The sequence below is a fragment of the Crotalus tigris genome, unplaced genomic scaffold (assembly GCF_016545835.1).
Source record: "Crotalus tigris isolate CLP2741 ecotype Arizona unplaced genomic scaffold, ASM1654583v1 scf7180000021773.48716, whole genome shotgun sequence".
Classification (NCBI taxonomy): domain Eukaryota; kingdom Metazoa; phylum Chordata; class Lepidosauria; order Squamata; family Viperidae; genus Crotalus; species Crotalus tigris.
In genome coordinates, this window is record NW_024098671.1 from 12,043 (window position 1) to 29,059 (window position 17,017).

The 17,017-nt window shown below is 42.8% G+C and overlaps 1 protein-coding gene across 2 annotated transcripts; it reads left to right on the top strand.

Moving 5' to 3' along the window:
* Positions 1–7,314: 7,314 nt before the first annotated feature.
* On the top strand, positions 7,315–15,244 carry LOC120296918 (vomeronasal type-2 receptor 26-like). Of its 2 annotated transcripts, none has more exons than XM_039318967.1 (3): positions 7,315–7,517; positions 10,137–10,310; positions 11,498–15,244. In XM_039318967.1, the coding sequence occupies exons 2-3, from the start codon at positions 10,187–10,189 to the stop codon at positions 12,391–12,393; spliced, it is 1,020 nt and encodes a 339-aa protein (XP_039174901.1). In that variant the 5' UTR covers positions 7,315–7,517; positions 10,137–10,186; the 3' UTR covers positions 12,394–15,244. The 2 variants fall into 2 exon arrangements, with proteins under 2 accessions (XP_039174901.1, XP_039174900.1); XM_039318966.1 differs by having other exon boundaries at positions 10,184–10,310.
* Positions 15,245–17,017: the final 1,773 nt, after the last annotated feature.

A 17,017-nucleotide genomic window follows, 5' to 3' on the forward strand; every position in this document is an offset into this window, starting at 1 on the left:
GCAAAACCAGACAAGTGGACTACAATTTATTAAATGTGGGCAGATTTTTTTTAATCTGGTTGTTCTCTGTAAAAGCAGCAGGAAAACTCCAATCCTGATTGTGACAGCGAGTAACAAGTCCTCATGAAGGCTGCAGACAGGCCAGTGAAGTTGGGGTCCTGGAAGGGCAGGAGGGCTGCAGAAGGTGGTTGTCCCTTCCTGTCAAGGGCAGGGAGGGCGTGCTGGAAAAGAGGAAGGCAGGTGGAGCCTCTTCGTGATTCGGCTCAAGCAGCCTCAGACATGGTTGGAAAAGGTTTCTTTGAGGGCGAAGCCTTCCTAGCAGACAACAAGGGTGGGAGAGCAGCAGGGACATCACAGCAAGGGGGATTCCACAGATTGGGGGTCCAAGTCAATGCACCCCCTTCTGTTAGCAGCAGAGTGCAGCATGGATGGTCGGGCAGGAGCCTCTTCAGGAGGCAAGTCCAGGACACCTGCAGGCTAGGAGAGCCCACCTGAGTCTAGGGTGTTTGAACCCCTGTTTGCATTTGGCCAGGCTCAGCACACCCAGCATTGGTGGGACCCTCTCAGTCCCCTTTGCAGGACTCAGTTGCAGGGACCCTGCAAGTGTGTTGTGTGTGAGTGTCCCACCAGGTGGCTGACAGTTGTGCGTGGTCTACAGAATAGAACCGACTGAGTCCAACTCCACTGACCATCATGGAAGCATGGGCTCCCCTTGGTTTGGGGAGAAACCCTATTTCCTGAGGGAGGGTCCCTATTCACATATGGGGGGGCTGTTGAGCATCACTAACATCACAGTCAGCATTGTCAATACAGAGCAAATATTTTCTTTGCTTGCTTCCTTCCTTCTTTCCATTCTGACTCTCTAGAGTCAAAGTAAGTAACTTACAGATTTTGAACCAACCTAGAACTAAGGAGAAATTTCCTGACAAAACAATCAGTGGAACGACTTGCCTCCAGAAGTTGTGGGTGCTTCAACACTGGAGGTTTTTAACAAGAGTCTGGTCAACCATTTGTCTGACAGGGTAAATGGTGAGGTTTCCTCCTTCAGCCGGGGGTTAGACTAGAAGACCTCTAAGGTCCCTTTCAATTCTGCTCTTCTATTTCAGGCATGCAGTATATTGAGCAAAGTGTTAATGGGGATAGAGATTTGAGGGCAGAGGTGGGGAGTTTAATTTTAGCACATAATTCAGGGGACAGGGCAGTGCAAGATGAAAAAGTTTGTCTCTTCCAGCTTTTTTTGTGTTCTTTATTGAAGAAATGTGGGGTTTGGGGGGAGTGAGGGGGGGTCAAAGCCAGGAAAAGGTTTCAGGGAGCTCCTCTGAAGCTGCCCCATCGTCATGCAGGGTCTGGTTTCCCAAGCCCAGCAAGAGCCAGGAGAGCTTTGCAGTCTCCCAACCGCCTGAGGATCAGGGTGGGAAGCTCGAAAAGCAGCCGCCATTTCTACAAGGACTCCTCGGAGTATTCAAAATGGAGGCCACTTCCGGCAGGCCTGAGGATCAGGCCCAAGCCCTGCAGGGTCCCCTTGGGGCAGGATCGAAGGGGGAGAGGCTCAAAATTTGAGAGAAAATTTTTATAAAATGTTTTATAGATGGCACTTAGATCCTAAAAAATTATCTTGTATGTATTCTAACATACAGCCCAAATGTTGGAGATGTGGCAATAATGATGTGACATACTTTCATATTTGGTGGAATTGTAAAAAAGTAAAGGCTTTTTGGATTATGATTTGGTGGAACATTCAAAAGATTTTTAGAAAAAAGATAAAGTTTACTCCTCAACTATTTTTACTTGGTATTTTTGTTGACTTAAATGAAAAAGAAACTACTTTGATGTTGAATTTATTAACTGCAGCAAGGTTACTAGTAGGTTTATATTGGAAGAAAGATTCCTTGCCTACTTTAGAAGAATGGATATTTAAAGTATCTAGTTTTGCAGAAATGGCAAAAATTTCTGCTTATTTAAAGGATCATACACAAGAAAGATATATTACTGTATGGGGAAGGTGGATAGATTATATTCAGAAAAAGTATGGAATTAAAAAGTTTCATTTATTTTATGAATGAATGTTGTTAATTGCGAAGTCGTGTCCGACCCGTCGCGACCCCATGGACAATGTTCCTCCAGGTCTTCCTGTCCTCTGCCATCTTCTGGAGTCCATTTAAATTCACACCTACTGCTTCAGTGACTCCATCCAGCCATCTCATTCTCTGTCGTCCCCTTCTTCTATTGCCCTCAATCTTTCCCAGCATTAGGCTCTTCTCCAGTGAGTCCTTCCTTCTCATTAGGTGGCCAAAGTACTTGAGTTTCAACTTCAGGATCTGGCCTTCTAAAGAGCAGTCAGGGTTGATCTCTTCTAGGACTGACCGGTTTGAACGCCTTGCAGTCCAAGGGACTCGCAGGAGTCTTCTCCAGCACCATAGTTCAAAGGCCTCAATTCTTTTGCACTCAGCCTTTCTTATGGTCCAACTTTCACAGCCATACATTGCAACTGGGAAAACCATGGCCTGGACTATACGCACTTTTGTTGGCAGGGTGATGTCTCTGCTTTTTAGTATGCTGTCTAGATTTGCCATAGCTTTCCTCCCCAGGAGCAAGCGTCTTTTAATTTCTTGGCTGCAGTCCCCATCTGAGGTGATCTTTGAGCCCAGAAAAATAAAATCTGTCACTACCTCCATTTCTTCCCCATCTATTTGCCAGGAATTGAGAGGGCCGGATGCCATGATTTTGGTTTTCTTAATGTTGAGTTTCAAGCCAACTTTTGCACTCTCCTTCTTCACCCGCATCAAGAGGCTCTTTAGTTCCTCTTCACTTTCTGCCATTAGAGTGGTATCATCTGCATATCTTAGGTTGTTGATATTTCTCCCGGCAATCTTAATTCCAACTTTTGATTCATCTAGCCCTGCCTTTCTCATGATGTGCTCTGCATATAAGTTAAATAGGCAGGGTGACAGTATACAGCCTTGCCGGACTCCTTTTCCAATTTTGAACCAATCAGTGGTTCCGTGTTCGGTTCTCACTGTTGCTTCTTGACCCGCATATAGGTTTCTCAGGAGACAAATGAGATGGTCTGGTACTCCCATCTCTTTAAGAACTTGCCACAATTTGTTGTGATCCACACAATCAAAGGCTTTTGCATAGTCAATGAAGCAGAAGTAGATGTTTTTCTGGAACTCCCTAGCTTTCTCCATGATCCAGCGTATGTTGGCAATTTGATCTCTAGTTCCTCTGCCTCTTCGAAATCCTGCCTGTACTTCTGGTAGTTCTCGATCCACATACTGCTGGAGTCTAGCTTGTAGGATTTTAAGCATAACTTTACTAGCATGTGAAATGAGTGCAATGGTGCGATAGTTTGAACATTCTTTGGCATTGCCTTTCTTTGGAATTGGAATGTAAACTGACCTTTTCCAATCCTGTGGCCACTGTTGAGTTTTCCAAATTTGCTGGCAAATTGAGTGTAGTACTTTTACTGCATCGTCTTTTAAGATTTTGAATAGCTCAGCTGGAATACTGTCACCTCCACTAGCTTTGTTGTTGCTCAGATTTTCTAAGGCCCATTTCACTTCACATTCTAGGATGTCTGGTTCGAGGTCAGTGACCATCTCATTGTGGTTATCTGGGATGTTAAGCTCATTCTTGTATAGTTCTTCTGTGTAGTTTTGCCATCTCTTCTTAATCTCTTCTGCCTCTGTTAGGTCTCTGCCATTTTGGTCCTTTATCATGCCCATCTTTGCATGAAACGTTCCCTTCATATCTCCAATTTTCTTGAAGAGATCTCTGGTCCTCCCTATTCTGTTGTTTTCTTCTATTTCTTTGCACTGTTCATTTAAGAAGGTATTCTTATCTCTTCTAGCTATTCTCTGGAATTCTGTATTCAATTGGGTGTATCTTTCTCTTTCTCCTTTGCCTTTCGCTTCCCTTCTTTCCTCAGCTATTTGCAAAGCTTCCTCAGACAGCCATTTTGCTTTCTTGCATTTCTTTTTCTTTGGGATGGTTTTAGTTGCTACCTCTTGTACAATGTTGCGAACTTCCATCCATAGTTCTTCAGGCACTCTGTCTATCAGATCCAGTTCCTTAAATCTATTTGTCACCTCTACTGTATATTCATCAGGAATATGATTTAGTTCATACCTGAGTGGCCTAGTGCTTTTCCCTACTTTTTTCAATTTAAGCCTAAATTTTGCAACGAGAAGCTCATGATCTGAGCCACAGTCAGCTCCTGGTCTTGTTTTTACTGACTGTATACAGCTTCTCCATCTTTGGCTGCAGAGCACATAGTCAATCTGATTTCTATGTTGACCGTCTGGTGATGTCCATGTGTAGAGCCGTCTCTTGGGTTGTTGGAAAAGAGTGTTTGTTATGACCATCGTATTCTCTTGACAAAATTCTATTAGCCTGTGCCCTGCTTCATTTTGTACTCCAAGGCCAAACTTGCCTGCTATTCCTGTTATCTTTTGGCTTCCTACTTTAGCATTCCAATCCCCCATGATGATAAGGACATCATTTTTTGGTCTTAATTCTATAAGGTCCTGTAGGGCTTCATAGAACCGGTCAATTTCATCCTCTTCAGCAGCAGTGGTTGGGGCATAGATTTGGACTACTGTGATATTGAATGGTTTGCCTTGGATTCGAATTGAGATCATTCTGTCATTTTGGGGATTGTATCCCAGTATTGCTTTTCCTATTCTTTTATTGACTATGAAGGCTACTCCATTTCTTCTGAGGGATTCTTGCCCACAGTAGTATACCTGATGGTCATCTGAGTTAAATTCACCCATTCCTGTCCATTTTAGTTCGCTGATTCCTAAGATGTCGATGTTCAGTCTTGTCATCTCTTTTTTGACTACGTCTAGCTTGCCTTGATTCATGGATCTTACATTCCAGGTTCCTATGGAGAAAAAATCTTTACAGCATCGGACTTTCCTTTCACCACCAGATATATCCACAGCTGAGCGTCCTTTCGGCTTTGGCCCAGTCGTTTCATTCTTTCTGGCGCTACTAGTACTAGCCCTCTGCTCTTCCCCAGTAGCATATTGGACACCTTCCGACCTGAGGGGCTCATCTTCCAGCGTCATATCTTTTTGCCTTTTAGTACTGTCCATGGGGTTTTCATGGCAAAGATACTGGAGTGGTTTGCCATTTCCTTCTCCAGTGGATCACATTTTGTCAGAACTCTCTGCTATAACCTGTCCGTCTTGGGTGGCCCTGCACTGCATAGCTTATAGCTTCATTGAGTTACGCAAGCCCCTTCGCCACGACAAGGCAGTAATCCATCAAGGGGTATGAATGAATATCAAATATTATAGAGAATTGTTTTATAGGTTATGGAGTTAAAGGTTAATTATGATATTTTTTTTCTCCTTTTTCTCTTTTTTTCTTTTTTTTTAAATTATTATAATTTTCTTTTCTTTTTAACCCTGTATTCTGCTCTGGGAAGTGGAGGGAGGGGGGTTGGGGGTGGGAGGGAGGGTAAGGGGGGGTTTCTATTTTAAAATTTTATTGTATTTTTATAAATGATTGTATGTTTTAAAAAAAATAAAAAAATTTCGATGAAAAAAAAAAAGAAGGGGAAGAGGCTTCTAGCCAGAGGGAAAAATGTTACCCAGTCACATCTGGAAGGCCGCAGGACCCCCAACACTTCTGTACGTTAAAGAGGGGCTTGGTGGGGGCACAAGGGAGTCAAGGAGGGGCTGAAGAAAGAGCTCACATTTGGGGAAAGGAGATGGAAAGGGGGGGTCTTTGGAGGGTGACCCCAGCAGGCAGCAACATGGCTGCATTGGCATTCAGCTCCTATTTCCCCCAGGGTGGCCCACTTTGGTGTGAAGGAAGACAGACAGCCCTGATCCTGAGTGGGGAGGGAAGTCCCAAGTCTGAAATCTCCCAGTGGGGCTTTTTGCCTAAAGCCAAGTTCTCCCCCAGGAAAGATTTCCATTTTGGGCCTCCCGGGTCAGAGAGAGAAGCAGAGAACTGCAGCTGGTTCCATCTGTCTCTGCCCAAAGTCTCCCTGGAGGATTCGGCCAAAGAGCAGAGCGGAAACTTTGAGAATAATAATAATAATAATAATAATAATAATAATAATAATAATAATAATAATAATAATTCTCCTCTCACCAGAGATTCAACTAGTTCTGGGACTCAGAGTTTGTTGGGCCCTTCTCTGGAGAGGAATGGAAGGGGGATAATCCCCAGAGGATTCAAAATGACAGGGCAGAGCTAGAATTAAATCTTTCAGCAAGAATTGAGAGGTTGGGAAGCTCCAGGCTTGAAACTGGCCCCAGAGGGAATACACGGCACCTGTGGCTGAAGAAAAAGAAATCGGATATTTGTGGGCACAGCCGTTAAAGAGAAAACCCCAGGGACGACTTCATGCCTGAACATGTCACGGAACTGGAATAGCTTCCTACTGAGTTAAAAACAAAGTTTACTTTATTTTGAAAGTTAATGCTGAATATAAAAAGACTGATGCAATAGTGAGACTAGGATAAAATAAAATAAATAAATCTGCTAGTTAAAAACTAGTCATCAAAACTTGATATAGTTTAAAAAAAATCACACCCATGTACAGACAGTGAGAGAGAGAGAAATGAGAGGAATAAAGGATGCCTTTCACCCCAAGTAAGGAAGAGAGGGAGGGGAAGGACCCATGTTCCACTGCCACTCCCTTCCACACAGGGGGCCCTGAGGGGGGAAAGCAAAGCCCAGACGTGTCACGTTGCCCATAGAAAAGGCTCAGGAAGGAGGAGGGGAACTGGGGGAACCCTTCACTCCCCCCATTCTGGGAAGAGACTAGGGTGGATGATGGGCTTTGGAGTTGCATTTCAGGGGGAGAGGCAGCCAAGGGGGGTTTGTGAGGCTCCGGTTCCCCTTCGTGTCTTTCCAGGAAAGGCTCCTGGGGGGAAGAAGCCATGCAGGGCCTGGTCTCCCAAGGGGGATCCGGCTTTGCTGGGGAGGGAAAGGCCGGGGGGGTCTCCCTGGAGGGGCCCTCTGGGGCTCTGAGGAAGGGGCATCCTGGGGGTCCCTCCTGGCCCCCAAAGTCCCTCCGGCCGGGCTCTCCTGGGCAGCCCCTGCCCCCCCCTTGCCCAAGCCCCCCCCGGAGGAGAAGCCCTCCATTGCAGGGATTTCTGGGTGGGGGGAAAGGCCCTTCCAGGACTCCGGCCTCCCCTCCCTCTGCATCTCTGGCAGTTTCTGCCTCTTTCTCATCACAGGAAAAACTCTCTAATTCTCTCTCCTTATTGGACGTTTTCCTCTCCCCCCCCCCTTTGTCTTTGCTCCTTCAGCCTCTTCTCCAGGAGTCTGATTGGTGGCTGAGCTCCCAGGCAACCCTTGTCTCCTCCCTCCTGCCTGATTGGCTGCTGCTGGGTTGCTACGATGACAGGGGCAGGCCAGGACTAGAGGCAGCCACTAGGGAGAGAGAGGGGCGGGGCTTTTGTTTTGGCTCAGAACTGGAGGAGTTGAAGGCGAAATCTTCTCTTTGAGGAAACTCTGATCAGATGCAGCCCAGAGTGGGAGAAAATGAAAGAGTATTTAAATATATATCTATATCTATATATCTCTATCTCTCTATATCTATCTATATATCTATATTTCTCTACCTCTATCTATATATATCTGTATCTATATCATCTCTATCTATCTCTATATATCTATATATTTCTATATCTCTATCTCTTATATCTCTATCTATATCTATCTATATCTATATCTCTATATTTAAAATGAAGGAAAAATTCAAGACTTTAACAGAAGAAAAATATGAAATGGAAACTAAAAGCAGATAAAAAGGAGGAAGATGCAGTGAAATTGGATAGAATAGAAGAGAGCTGGGAGGGACCTTGGAGGTCATCTAGTCCAGCCCCCTGGCTCAGGCAGGAGACCCTATACTCTTTCAGACAAATGGCTGTCCAGTCTCTTCTTAAAAACTTCCATGTTGGAGCATTCACAGCTTCTGGAGGCAGGTGGTTCCACTGATTAATTGTTCTAACTGTCAGGAAATTTCTCCTGAGTTCCAGGTTGCTTCTCTCCTTGGTTCGTTTCCATCCGTTGCTTCTTGTCCTTCCAGGTTCTTTGGAGAACAGCTTGACTCCCTCTTCTTTGGGGCAGCCCCTGAGACAAACCCCTGACAGTAAAGGAAATAGAGTGGATGAAGAGCTTATAGAAATTAGAGAGCTGAAATAGAAAACACTTTGTATTAAGATTAATTTTGGTATTAGTTGAAAGCACTTATATTTTACCATTCATTTTTGAACCAATGTGGAAGCTTTCCTTGTGTGAAAGGAAAATGTCTTCCCAGCCACTGTGGAGAGAATAACAGAATAACAGAGTTGAAAGGGACCCTGGAGGTCATCTAGTCCAACCCCCTGCTCAGGCAGGAGACCTTATGCCCTTTCAGACAAATGGCTGTCCAGTCCCTTCATGCTATGGAAGGATTGGGGCTCTTGGGGCCTTGCAGATGTAGTTCAGTAACGACTCTCCCTCTGGCTGGAAGCTGGAGCCATGGGGGGTCCCACAGAATAGCAAGAGGGGCACCACTAGGCACCCCAGCCATGGTGGTTAGCAATTATGATTCTACTACACAATTTGTGGTAGCTCTGTGGGTGTCACTCTAACACTTGTTGTTCTGAGCCAAACATTATTTGAGACCTTTTCTTATGAATGGGATTCCTTTCCTATAGAAATTGTCCCTCTTCTGAATTCATTTTTCAGGAATGTCATTCAATGTATTTTAATTTAATGTGTCTCAAGGAATGTAAATGTTGATACTCCATAGCTTGGGCTGATATGTGCAAAACAGAGAAAAAATGAATTATTGTTAGTACTCATGATATGAAAGGCCATTCAACAGATTATGATGGATGCCCTAAAATTATATACAAAACTCTTTCAAAGTTATGACGTCTGCAATGCCCTTGCGGTCATTTGCCCTTCAGACTGACCAGGGGGATGCTGCAGTGCCCTCCATCTCTCCCCCTCCAATCTCTCCCCCAACAGGACCCTGCAGTGCTTGGACCTGATGCCCATGACTGCCGGAAGTGGCCACCATTTTGAATACTCCGACGAGTCCTTGTAGAAATGGCGGCTGCTTTTGAAGCTTTCCACCCTGATCCTCAGGCTGTTGGGAGACTGCAAAGCTCTCCTGGCTCTTGCTAGGTTTGGGAAACCGGACACGGCATGCTCCCTCCCCTCTGGGCACAACTAGGTTTTGGGGCGACATGGCAGGTAACATCATGGACAAGAGAAGCCATGTTACACATCCACTAGGCATTCAGAAAGAACAGCCGGTACCTGGAGCCACCAAAGATCTGGTAGGCAGGCACTGAGACTGGAAGCTGAGGACAATACAGTGGAACAACATTCAAATGATGAACTTGGGATATTGGTCACCCTGTGCTCCTCATTGTAAGGGTGGACCTGCCCATCCCATCAGCTCCCCCTGTCACTCAACCCCCCAGTTCTCCCTTCTAGGCCAAGCTGTATATATTAACATCCCCCCTCCAGGTAAGAAAAATAATCAACAATCGAACAAGTTAAAGCAGAACACAGGGACTCCGAACTATAAGCACATGGAAGTCTTCTAGGGAGGACAAACAAAGCCTCAGAGATGGGAATGTCACATGTTCTGCAAAACACCAAGTGCATCTACGCAACCAGAGGAACTGCCACCAGGTCCCCTTAAACCATCTTCCTAGTGGATGCGGCAAGAAATCAGATCACATGGTCCAATGCACCGTGGGTGCTGCCACCATCTCAACTGCAGACCTAACAGTTTTATTTAAACCAAGAACTATCAAAATTTAATGGCTCTCATTGTATCAGTATGGAAAGACAATACAGAAAGTGTCAAGGAAACTAAAACTTCTACCCACTCTACAATTTTCTCTCTGTGTGCCCGTGGTGCTATCCCAGGCTGTCACTTTCCTGCCTCTTAGCCAGCTGTCATGCATAAAATGATGTTTCTAGAAGAGATGGCAAATGAAGAAATTTAAAATAAAATTGTTGTGGGAGAAAAACTAGAAGAGAAGTAGGCAAACAGCAAGCAATCAAATCGGTTTGAAGAGCTCCAAATTTCTTGTAGACTTTGAATTTAGCAAAGCTAAACCTTGACCTGAAGATCCCCAAACTTTTCCTTTTATCTCTTTTAGGAAATAATTCATGTTGTGGATGTTATTTTTTCCCCTTTTTTGGCCAGCCCATGCCTTCTTCCAGGTGGGTGGAAAGCTGCCCTGCTGGGTTCATGAAGGTGCCTCAGGAAGGGAAGCTCATCTGCTGCTACAATTGTTGTCCATGTGCAGAAGGATCCATCTCCACCACGGAAGGTGGGTGACAGCAGGAGAAAGGGGCAGACTTTGGGGAGGACCATAGATCTCCATGACCATGCATTTCGAAAGGCTTGGCCAGAGTGGGTCCCACCTCTTTGAGTCTTGATCACGGCAAATATTTATGTCATAGTGAACTATTAGAAACGCTATTGGGGATTAATCTGGTATATAGGTCAAGCAAGCAGGCATAGAGATCATGGATAAAGATACAAGATAAATGAGGGTTGGGTAAGGTGAGGGAGATGACATCTCTTGCTCTTTACCTTTTATAATACAACTTCCAAGTTTCAAATTACTATTTACTTCATTGCTCTGAATATGAGACTTTCTGGATTTCAGAATATAATGATGGGACTTTGATTGGATTTTTGTAGGAGGATTGATCAGATTCTTTGCAAGTGTCTATGTCTGAAGGTATTTTGGGCAGCCACAGTTTCAGGTTGTAGCCACCTGCATTTAATCAAAGGATGTATTTCTTTACTAAAGAAGTTTAATAGAATGTCTTGGCTGTTCTCTTCATTCTAACTGATGTGGTGGATGGACTGGGCAGTCTTATGTAATAATCCTTTGACTGCTCCATCTGTTTAGGTGATGCCTTTTTTGGTCAGGCTCAGGTGACTGCTGGGTTTATACTTCCTGAGGCTGACATTGCAGAGACTCTGCTGGAGGCTCCTCTTAAAATAATTTTCAGAATCATGGCCCATGGAGAGGAGAGGAGAGGAGAGGAATCATGTCTTGGGATTGAGCCAAACTTCCTTCTTGATTTTATTGGAAGATGTTCCTTTTTCTGATAATAAAAAAAAAATGAGGAATGTATTTTGATTCCTCATTCCATATATCCAACTCATTTTCAAGGGCCACTCCATTTAACATTTCTTTCTCTGTGGCAAAAGTAATGTTTTATTCATTTCAGCCAGCATAAGTTACATTAAGCAGTGAAAAGGTAACTGCCTTGTTTCCTGGAATCCTTTCTTCTTCCCTTCTTCTCTCAGCAAGTTCATTGATGAAATGGTGACACCAAAAAGAAGAGAAAATAAATATTAAGGGGTTCTAGCTGGAGGGAGATGAAGAATTATACTGAGTTCGCCTACGCCCAGTCATTCACACAAAAAACAAGTTTACCCAAACAATGCATTTTATTAAAGAACATGTTAAAGGGAGAAACTATTCTTGCTCTTTTTCAGATGCAGACAAATGTACCAAATGTCCAGAAGATCAACATCCAAACATCAATCGACTTCACTGTATCCCTAAGATTAAAAATTATCTTTCTTATAATGAAAATCTGGGGATTATCCTGATTTTCATTGCCTTGTTCTTCTCTTTAACCACAGGCTTTGTCTTGTGGATCTTCATTAAATTCATGGAAACACCAATTGTCAAAGCCAACAACTGGGACCTCTCCTACATTCTCCTGGTCTCCCTCCTGCTTTCCCTCTTGACCTCCTTTCTGTTCATTGGCCGGCCAAGGAGAGTGACCTGCCTCCTCCGACAAACGGCCTTCAGCATTGTCTTCTCAGTTGCCATTTCTTCAATCTTGGCCAAAACAATCACAGTGGTCTTAGCCTTCGTGGCCACAAAACCAGGGAATAAAGTGCAGAGATGGTTGGGGAAGAGCTTGGCCAACTCCATTGTCCTTTCTTGTTCTGGTCTCCAAGTTGTCATCTGCAGCATCTGGCTGGGCACTTTCCCCCCATTCCCTGACTCTGACATGCACTCCCAGCCTACAAAGATTATTCTACAATGCAATGAAGGCTCTGTCACCATGTTTTATGTTGCCCTCGGATACATGGGCTTCCTGTCTGCTGTCTGCTTCACGGTGGCTTTTCTGGCCAGGAATCTCCCTGGGGCCTTCAATGAAGCCAAACTGATCTCCTTCAGTATGCTGGTCTTCTGCAGTGTCTGGGGGTCCTTTGTGCCAGCCTACCTGAGCACCAAGGGGAAGTACACTGTGGCTGTGCAGGTCTTCTCCATCTTGGCCTCCAGTGCTGGCCTGCTGGGCTGCATTTTCATCCCCAAGTGCTATATTATTATTTTTAGGCCAGATCTGAACATCAAAGAACATTTGATGTCAAAATAATATAGAAAAAAATGAATTTTACAAATTTATTTTTCAAAAATGACATTTAATAATTTTAATTAACACATTTTGACCATTTAATATTTGTATATTTAACTTATATGCTTCCCCTATTGCCTAAAGATGATTTTAGGCAGTTTACAATCAGTAAAAACAAGACAAAACAATAAAACATTCAAAGAATAAATAGTACCTCTAACATTAGTTTAAAATTGACAAAGATAGGAAGGAAGGGAGCAAGATGCCCATGGGGAGGAGGTATTCCTCTTACTTCTAAAGCTACCCACATTTATTTTCCTATGTATTCCTAAAGAAACCAGTAGCAATACACCCAGTCTCCTTTTTAGTCACAATACTGTTGGTAAAATCAGCTTCCAGATGGACGGGACAGTTTAGTAGGCAAATGGAGACACAACAAGGAATGCGGCCTTGCAACTCATAGCAACCTGTGGGAAGTTTTATCAGAATATTCCTGTAGCAATCCCTGAATATTTCTTCTAACTAAGAATATTTTTCTTTGCACATCTATCAGAAGGGCAAGAAGTAACCTGAGATTGATTTTGCTATCATTTATGAATAGGTATATATATGGATCATTTTCTCCCTTTTTGCATCATTTTCCCCTCCTTTCTGAAATGTATAAATATTTTTACAATTATTTAATAAACCAATAAGCCCAACTCATACATAGATCACACTGGTGGCTTACAGCTTTAAACATAGCACACAAACTCATAAAAACACCATCACATTATGAGTGGGATGTGAGCGTATGACGTGAATATATCTCTTTGTTTGAACGAATTTTATATTATTATTTCAGAGAAGACTCCATTCCCAGTACACACTGTTTAATAAACGTTGCAGTGAGGTCTGATTCTTTGCTTTGGGCTCTTTGTTTTGATTCCAGAGAAACTGGTGTGAGAAGTGGGATTCACAATTTTTGATCTGGGACCAGGGATGACAACAAGACATATGCATATGTTGTAGTGAGCCTGATCCCGTGTCCTTTCCCGCTGACAAAAAAGGGCATAATTAGGAATCAGTTTAAGGGAACAGTTTGTGTCTAAAAGTTTATTTTGCTAGCACCATCACATGAGCTCCAAAGTCCATTTGGCCTATGTCTTGGCAGTTCTTTGCCAGACCCATTCTGGCCATTTTCCCCTGAGTCTTCACAGCTCTTCCGGAAGCTACTGGACAGGCTGCAGGGGTTCAGGACCCCTTGAGGAAATTCTTCTAATCTAAAGGAGAGCTGGCGTAATGTGAAGAAAGAACTAGCCAAGGCAACAGAGAGTCAGAAGAACAAATGGATAAGAAGTGAGCTCCCCAGGGAACATTCCATGGTGGAGATAAAATGTGTCTAACCACCAAGTACCTAAAGTTGATGATTCCCTGTAAAAACAAGGCCCTAAGTACATAGGGTCTTCCCCATCATGAAAATTATTCACCAAGGGACTGGAGAATTGAAACTGCCCAGAATAATGGGTAAAGTGCACCCGGTATTTCACTTCAGCCTGATGAGGCCGGCTCAGGGATCGAAACTCAGACCAGTTGGAAAAGAAGCACTGGGTCCAATAAGGGTGGAGGGAGAAAGACATTACAAGGTTAAGCAAATCATAGACTCTAGAATCCATAAGGGGAAACTACAGTATCTAGTTCAGTGAAGAGGTTATTCAATAGAGGAATAAAAGCTCATAAAATTGGAGCAGAAGACTTAATAAGTAGATTCCAGCCAGAATATCCTCAAAAGCCAGGGAACCTTTACATGGATAATTGAGAGGGGGGGAAATGCCTTAATACGTGTTTGTTGTTTTCCAGGTATATTCCAATTTTTAGGAGCATCTGCATGTCAAGCCTCGAAGCACCTTTTTTCCTGCTGCAACAGATATTGCTTCTCAGCTTGCCAATGAACCCAGGAGGGAGGAAGGAATCAGATTTGAATGCAAACTTCAAAGATTAAGGAAGCAGATCATGGGAATCCAGGACATTTACCAAATGTCTGGCGAAACCCAGAGATACTTTCTCAAAACAATATTGCTGCATTTGATTGGCCCCATGATCCAGAGGGAGGAGAGAAAATACTACGCTTTCACTATGTAGGGCTTCGATGGGGTTTTCCCAGAGCTTCTTTTGCTTTCATACATGTCAAAATGATGTACTCAATAAAGTTTTACATTAAGAGATTGGAATGTCTCAAAGGTGTTTGTTTGGTTGGGATCATCAGCGCAAATATTGACACAGACCTTGGAGGACTTGAAATACCGATTCAGAAAGAATCATGAAGGAGATGAGGTTGAGAACCTCCTAACTAACTTTGAAGATACCTACCAAGCTTAAAGCAGTCCAAAGATTCATATGTGTCCTCTTTTAAAGGGCTGTTGAATCAAAACATTGGATAACCTATGTGCTTAGGAAAAGGAGGGCTAGCAACAATTTAAAAACACAAATATTAATTATTAATTTGTTTTATTATTTGATGATTATGTTGGATTTTAATTTTATTAATCTAATTCTTTATTTCATTGGATTTTAAATAACCATAATAGTCAAACAGGCAAACTAAGCATATAAACCAAGAACAATTGCAATCAATAATTAAATTTCAAGAACCCAAGAACCAATTACATTATCAGTTCCCTACTTTTATCATTAGATCATCCTTAGTATTAAGATCTGGTCTCAGGATGATAATGTAGCACTTGGGGAAGAAGATACAGCCCAAGAGTCCACCACCGGAGGCCAAGATGGAGAAAACCTGCATGGCCACCATGTATTTTCCTTTGGTGCTCAGGTAGGTGGGGAGGAAGGAGACCCAGACACTGCAGAAGACCAGCATGCTGAAGGTGATCAGCTTGGCTTCATTGAAAGCTCCAGGAAGGTTCCTGGCCAGGAAAGCCACAGTGAAGGAAATGGCAGCAAGGAAGCCCATGTAGCCAAGGACAACATAAAATATGGCGACAGAGCCTTCGTTGCATTGAAGAATAATCTCTTCAGGCTGGGAGTGCAGATCAGAGTCAGGAAATGGGGGAGAAACTCCCAGCCACATGACACAAATGAAAATTTGGATAACCGAACAAGAAAGGACGATGGAGTTGGCCAAACTCTTCCTCAACCATCTTCTCATTATGTTCCCTGGTTTTGAGGTCAGGAAGGCCAGCACCACCATGATAGTTTTGGCCAACACAGAAGACACGGCTACTGAGAAGACAATGCTGAACATTGTTTGTCGGAGAAGACAGGTGGCTTTTCTTGGTTGGCCAATGAAGAGAAAGGAGGACAAAAAGCAAAGCAGGAGGGAGATCAGGAGGATGAAGGAGAGCTGCTGGTTGTTGGCTTTGACGATGGGAGTTTCTAGGTATTGAAGGAATATGATGAAAACAAGGCCTGTGGTTAGAGACAAGAGTAGGGCAATGGAGATGAGGATGAAGCCCAGATGCTCCTCATAGGAGAGGAAGGTTATTCTTTTGGGAATACACTGGACTCGGTTCTCATTTGGATATTGAACATCCGGGCACTTGGTGCATTTTTCTGTATCTGAGAAAACAAAGTAATATTTCAAATTTCAAGAAAACCTTTGTATGAGATGTGATACTGAGAGATAGGAAAGCCTCAGTAAATTATACATACTTGCACTTACACTCCAGAAAAAAATCCCCAGTATATACAAAAAAACCCCAAGAACAACAAGAAAATAAAATTAAAAGAAAAAATATCTGGTGTCACAACTTCTGAGGTAATCCACTAGATTCTTATCTTGGACTGACATTACTTTGAGTTTGTTTTCTTTGTTAATTTTTAATTTTTTGTCAGATGATGGACATATGTTCGTTATCTGCAAACTCTTTTTAACCTATAAAAAGGAGAAGATGAAGCAATATATTTCCATATTCTCTAGATTTGGCAACAAATTTAAAGAGAGAATGAATTCAACACTGGTATCAATGGATATTTAGTAGATTGGTCTTTTATTAGTTCTCCTCCTCCCTTCTGTTCCTTTTAATCCCAACACTGTATATTAGACTTTTTTTCTTTCAGAACCATAACTATATTCCTTTATTTGTTGGTGTTATAAATGTTTGTATCTCACTATTTATCAACAAAGAAAATTGGAAAGATGAGAAAAGTTAGGAAGGAAACATCCACTTGATGATTTTATACTGAATCCTCTGTTTGGTTTTCATTTGTTCCTTGAACCCAACCTCTCTCCCTCCGTTGTTCTTCCCAATTAGATATTTCAGCTGATAAAGACTTATAATCTTGATAACAATTAACTGATTAATTGAAGGATTCATTGATGTATCTTTTGGCCTTCAATGTAAAATTGGTTTACGTGAGCAAAGAGCATTGATCTAAAATCATTCCTCAAGTTATAAAGAATACAGACGTTTCTAAGAAATCCACACTGGCAAATAAAAGAGAGATTTCCTATGCAATCTACAACATCCTTCTTTCTACCTCATCTTCAAGATATTTTTCTTATAATCCCATTTAGGGAAGAAATTGGACACCATGAAAATTGAGAACTAAACAATCAAATTTACATGTGTCTTTAACATGCATATTGATCAAAGTTTCCTTGTGCTGTCACCCACCTTCCTGAGTAGAGATGGTCCCCTCTGGACAA

Bases quoted from the DNA above. Each gene is read 5' to 3' on its own strand.
- LOC120296918 (XM_039318966.1), top strand. From the start codon at position 7,488: ATGCAGCCCAGAGTGGGAGAAAATGAAAGA. The intron at 7,518-10,183 runs GTATTTAAATAT...TTTTTTGGCCAG, and splicing joins GAGTGGGAGAAAATGAAAGA to CCCATGCCTTCTTCCAGGTG. The intron at 10,311-11,497 runs GTGGGTGACAGC...GCTCTTTTTCAG, and splicing joins ATCCATCTCCACCACGGAAG to ATGCAGACAAATGTACCAAA.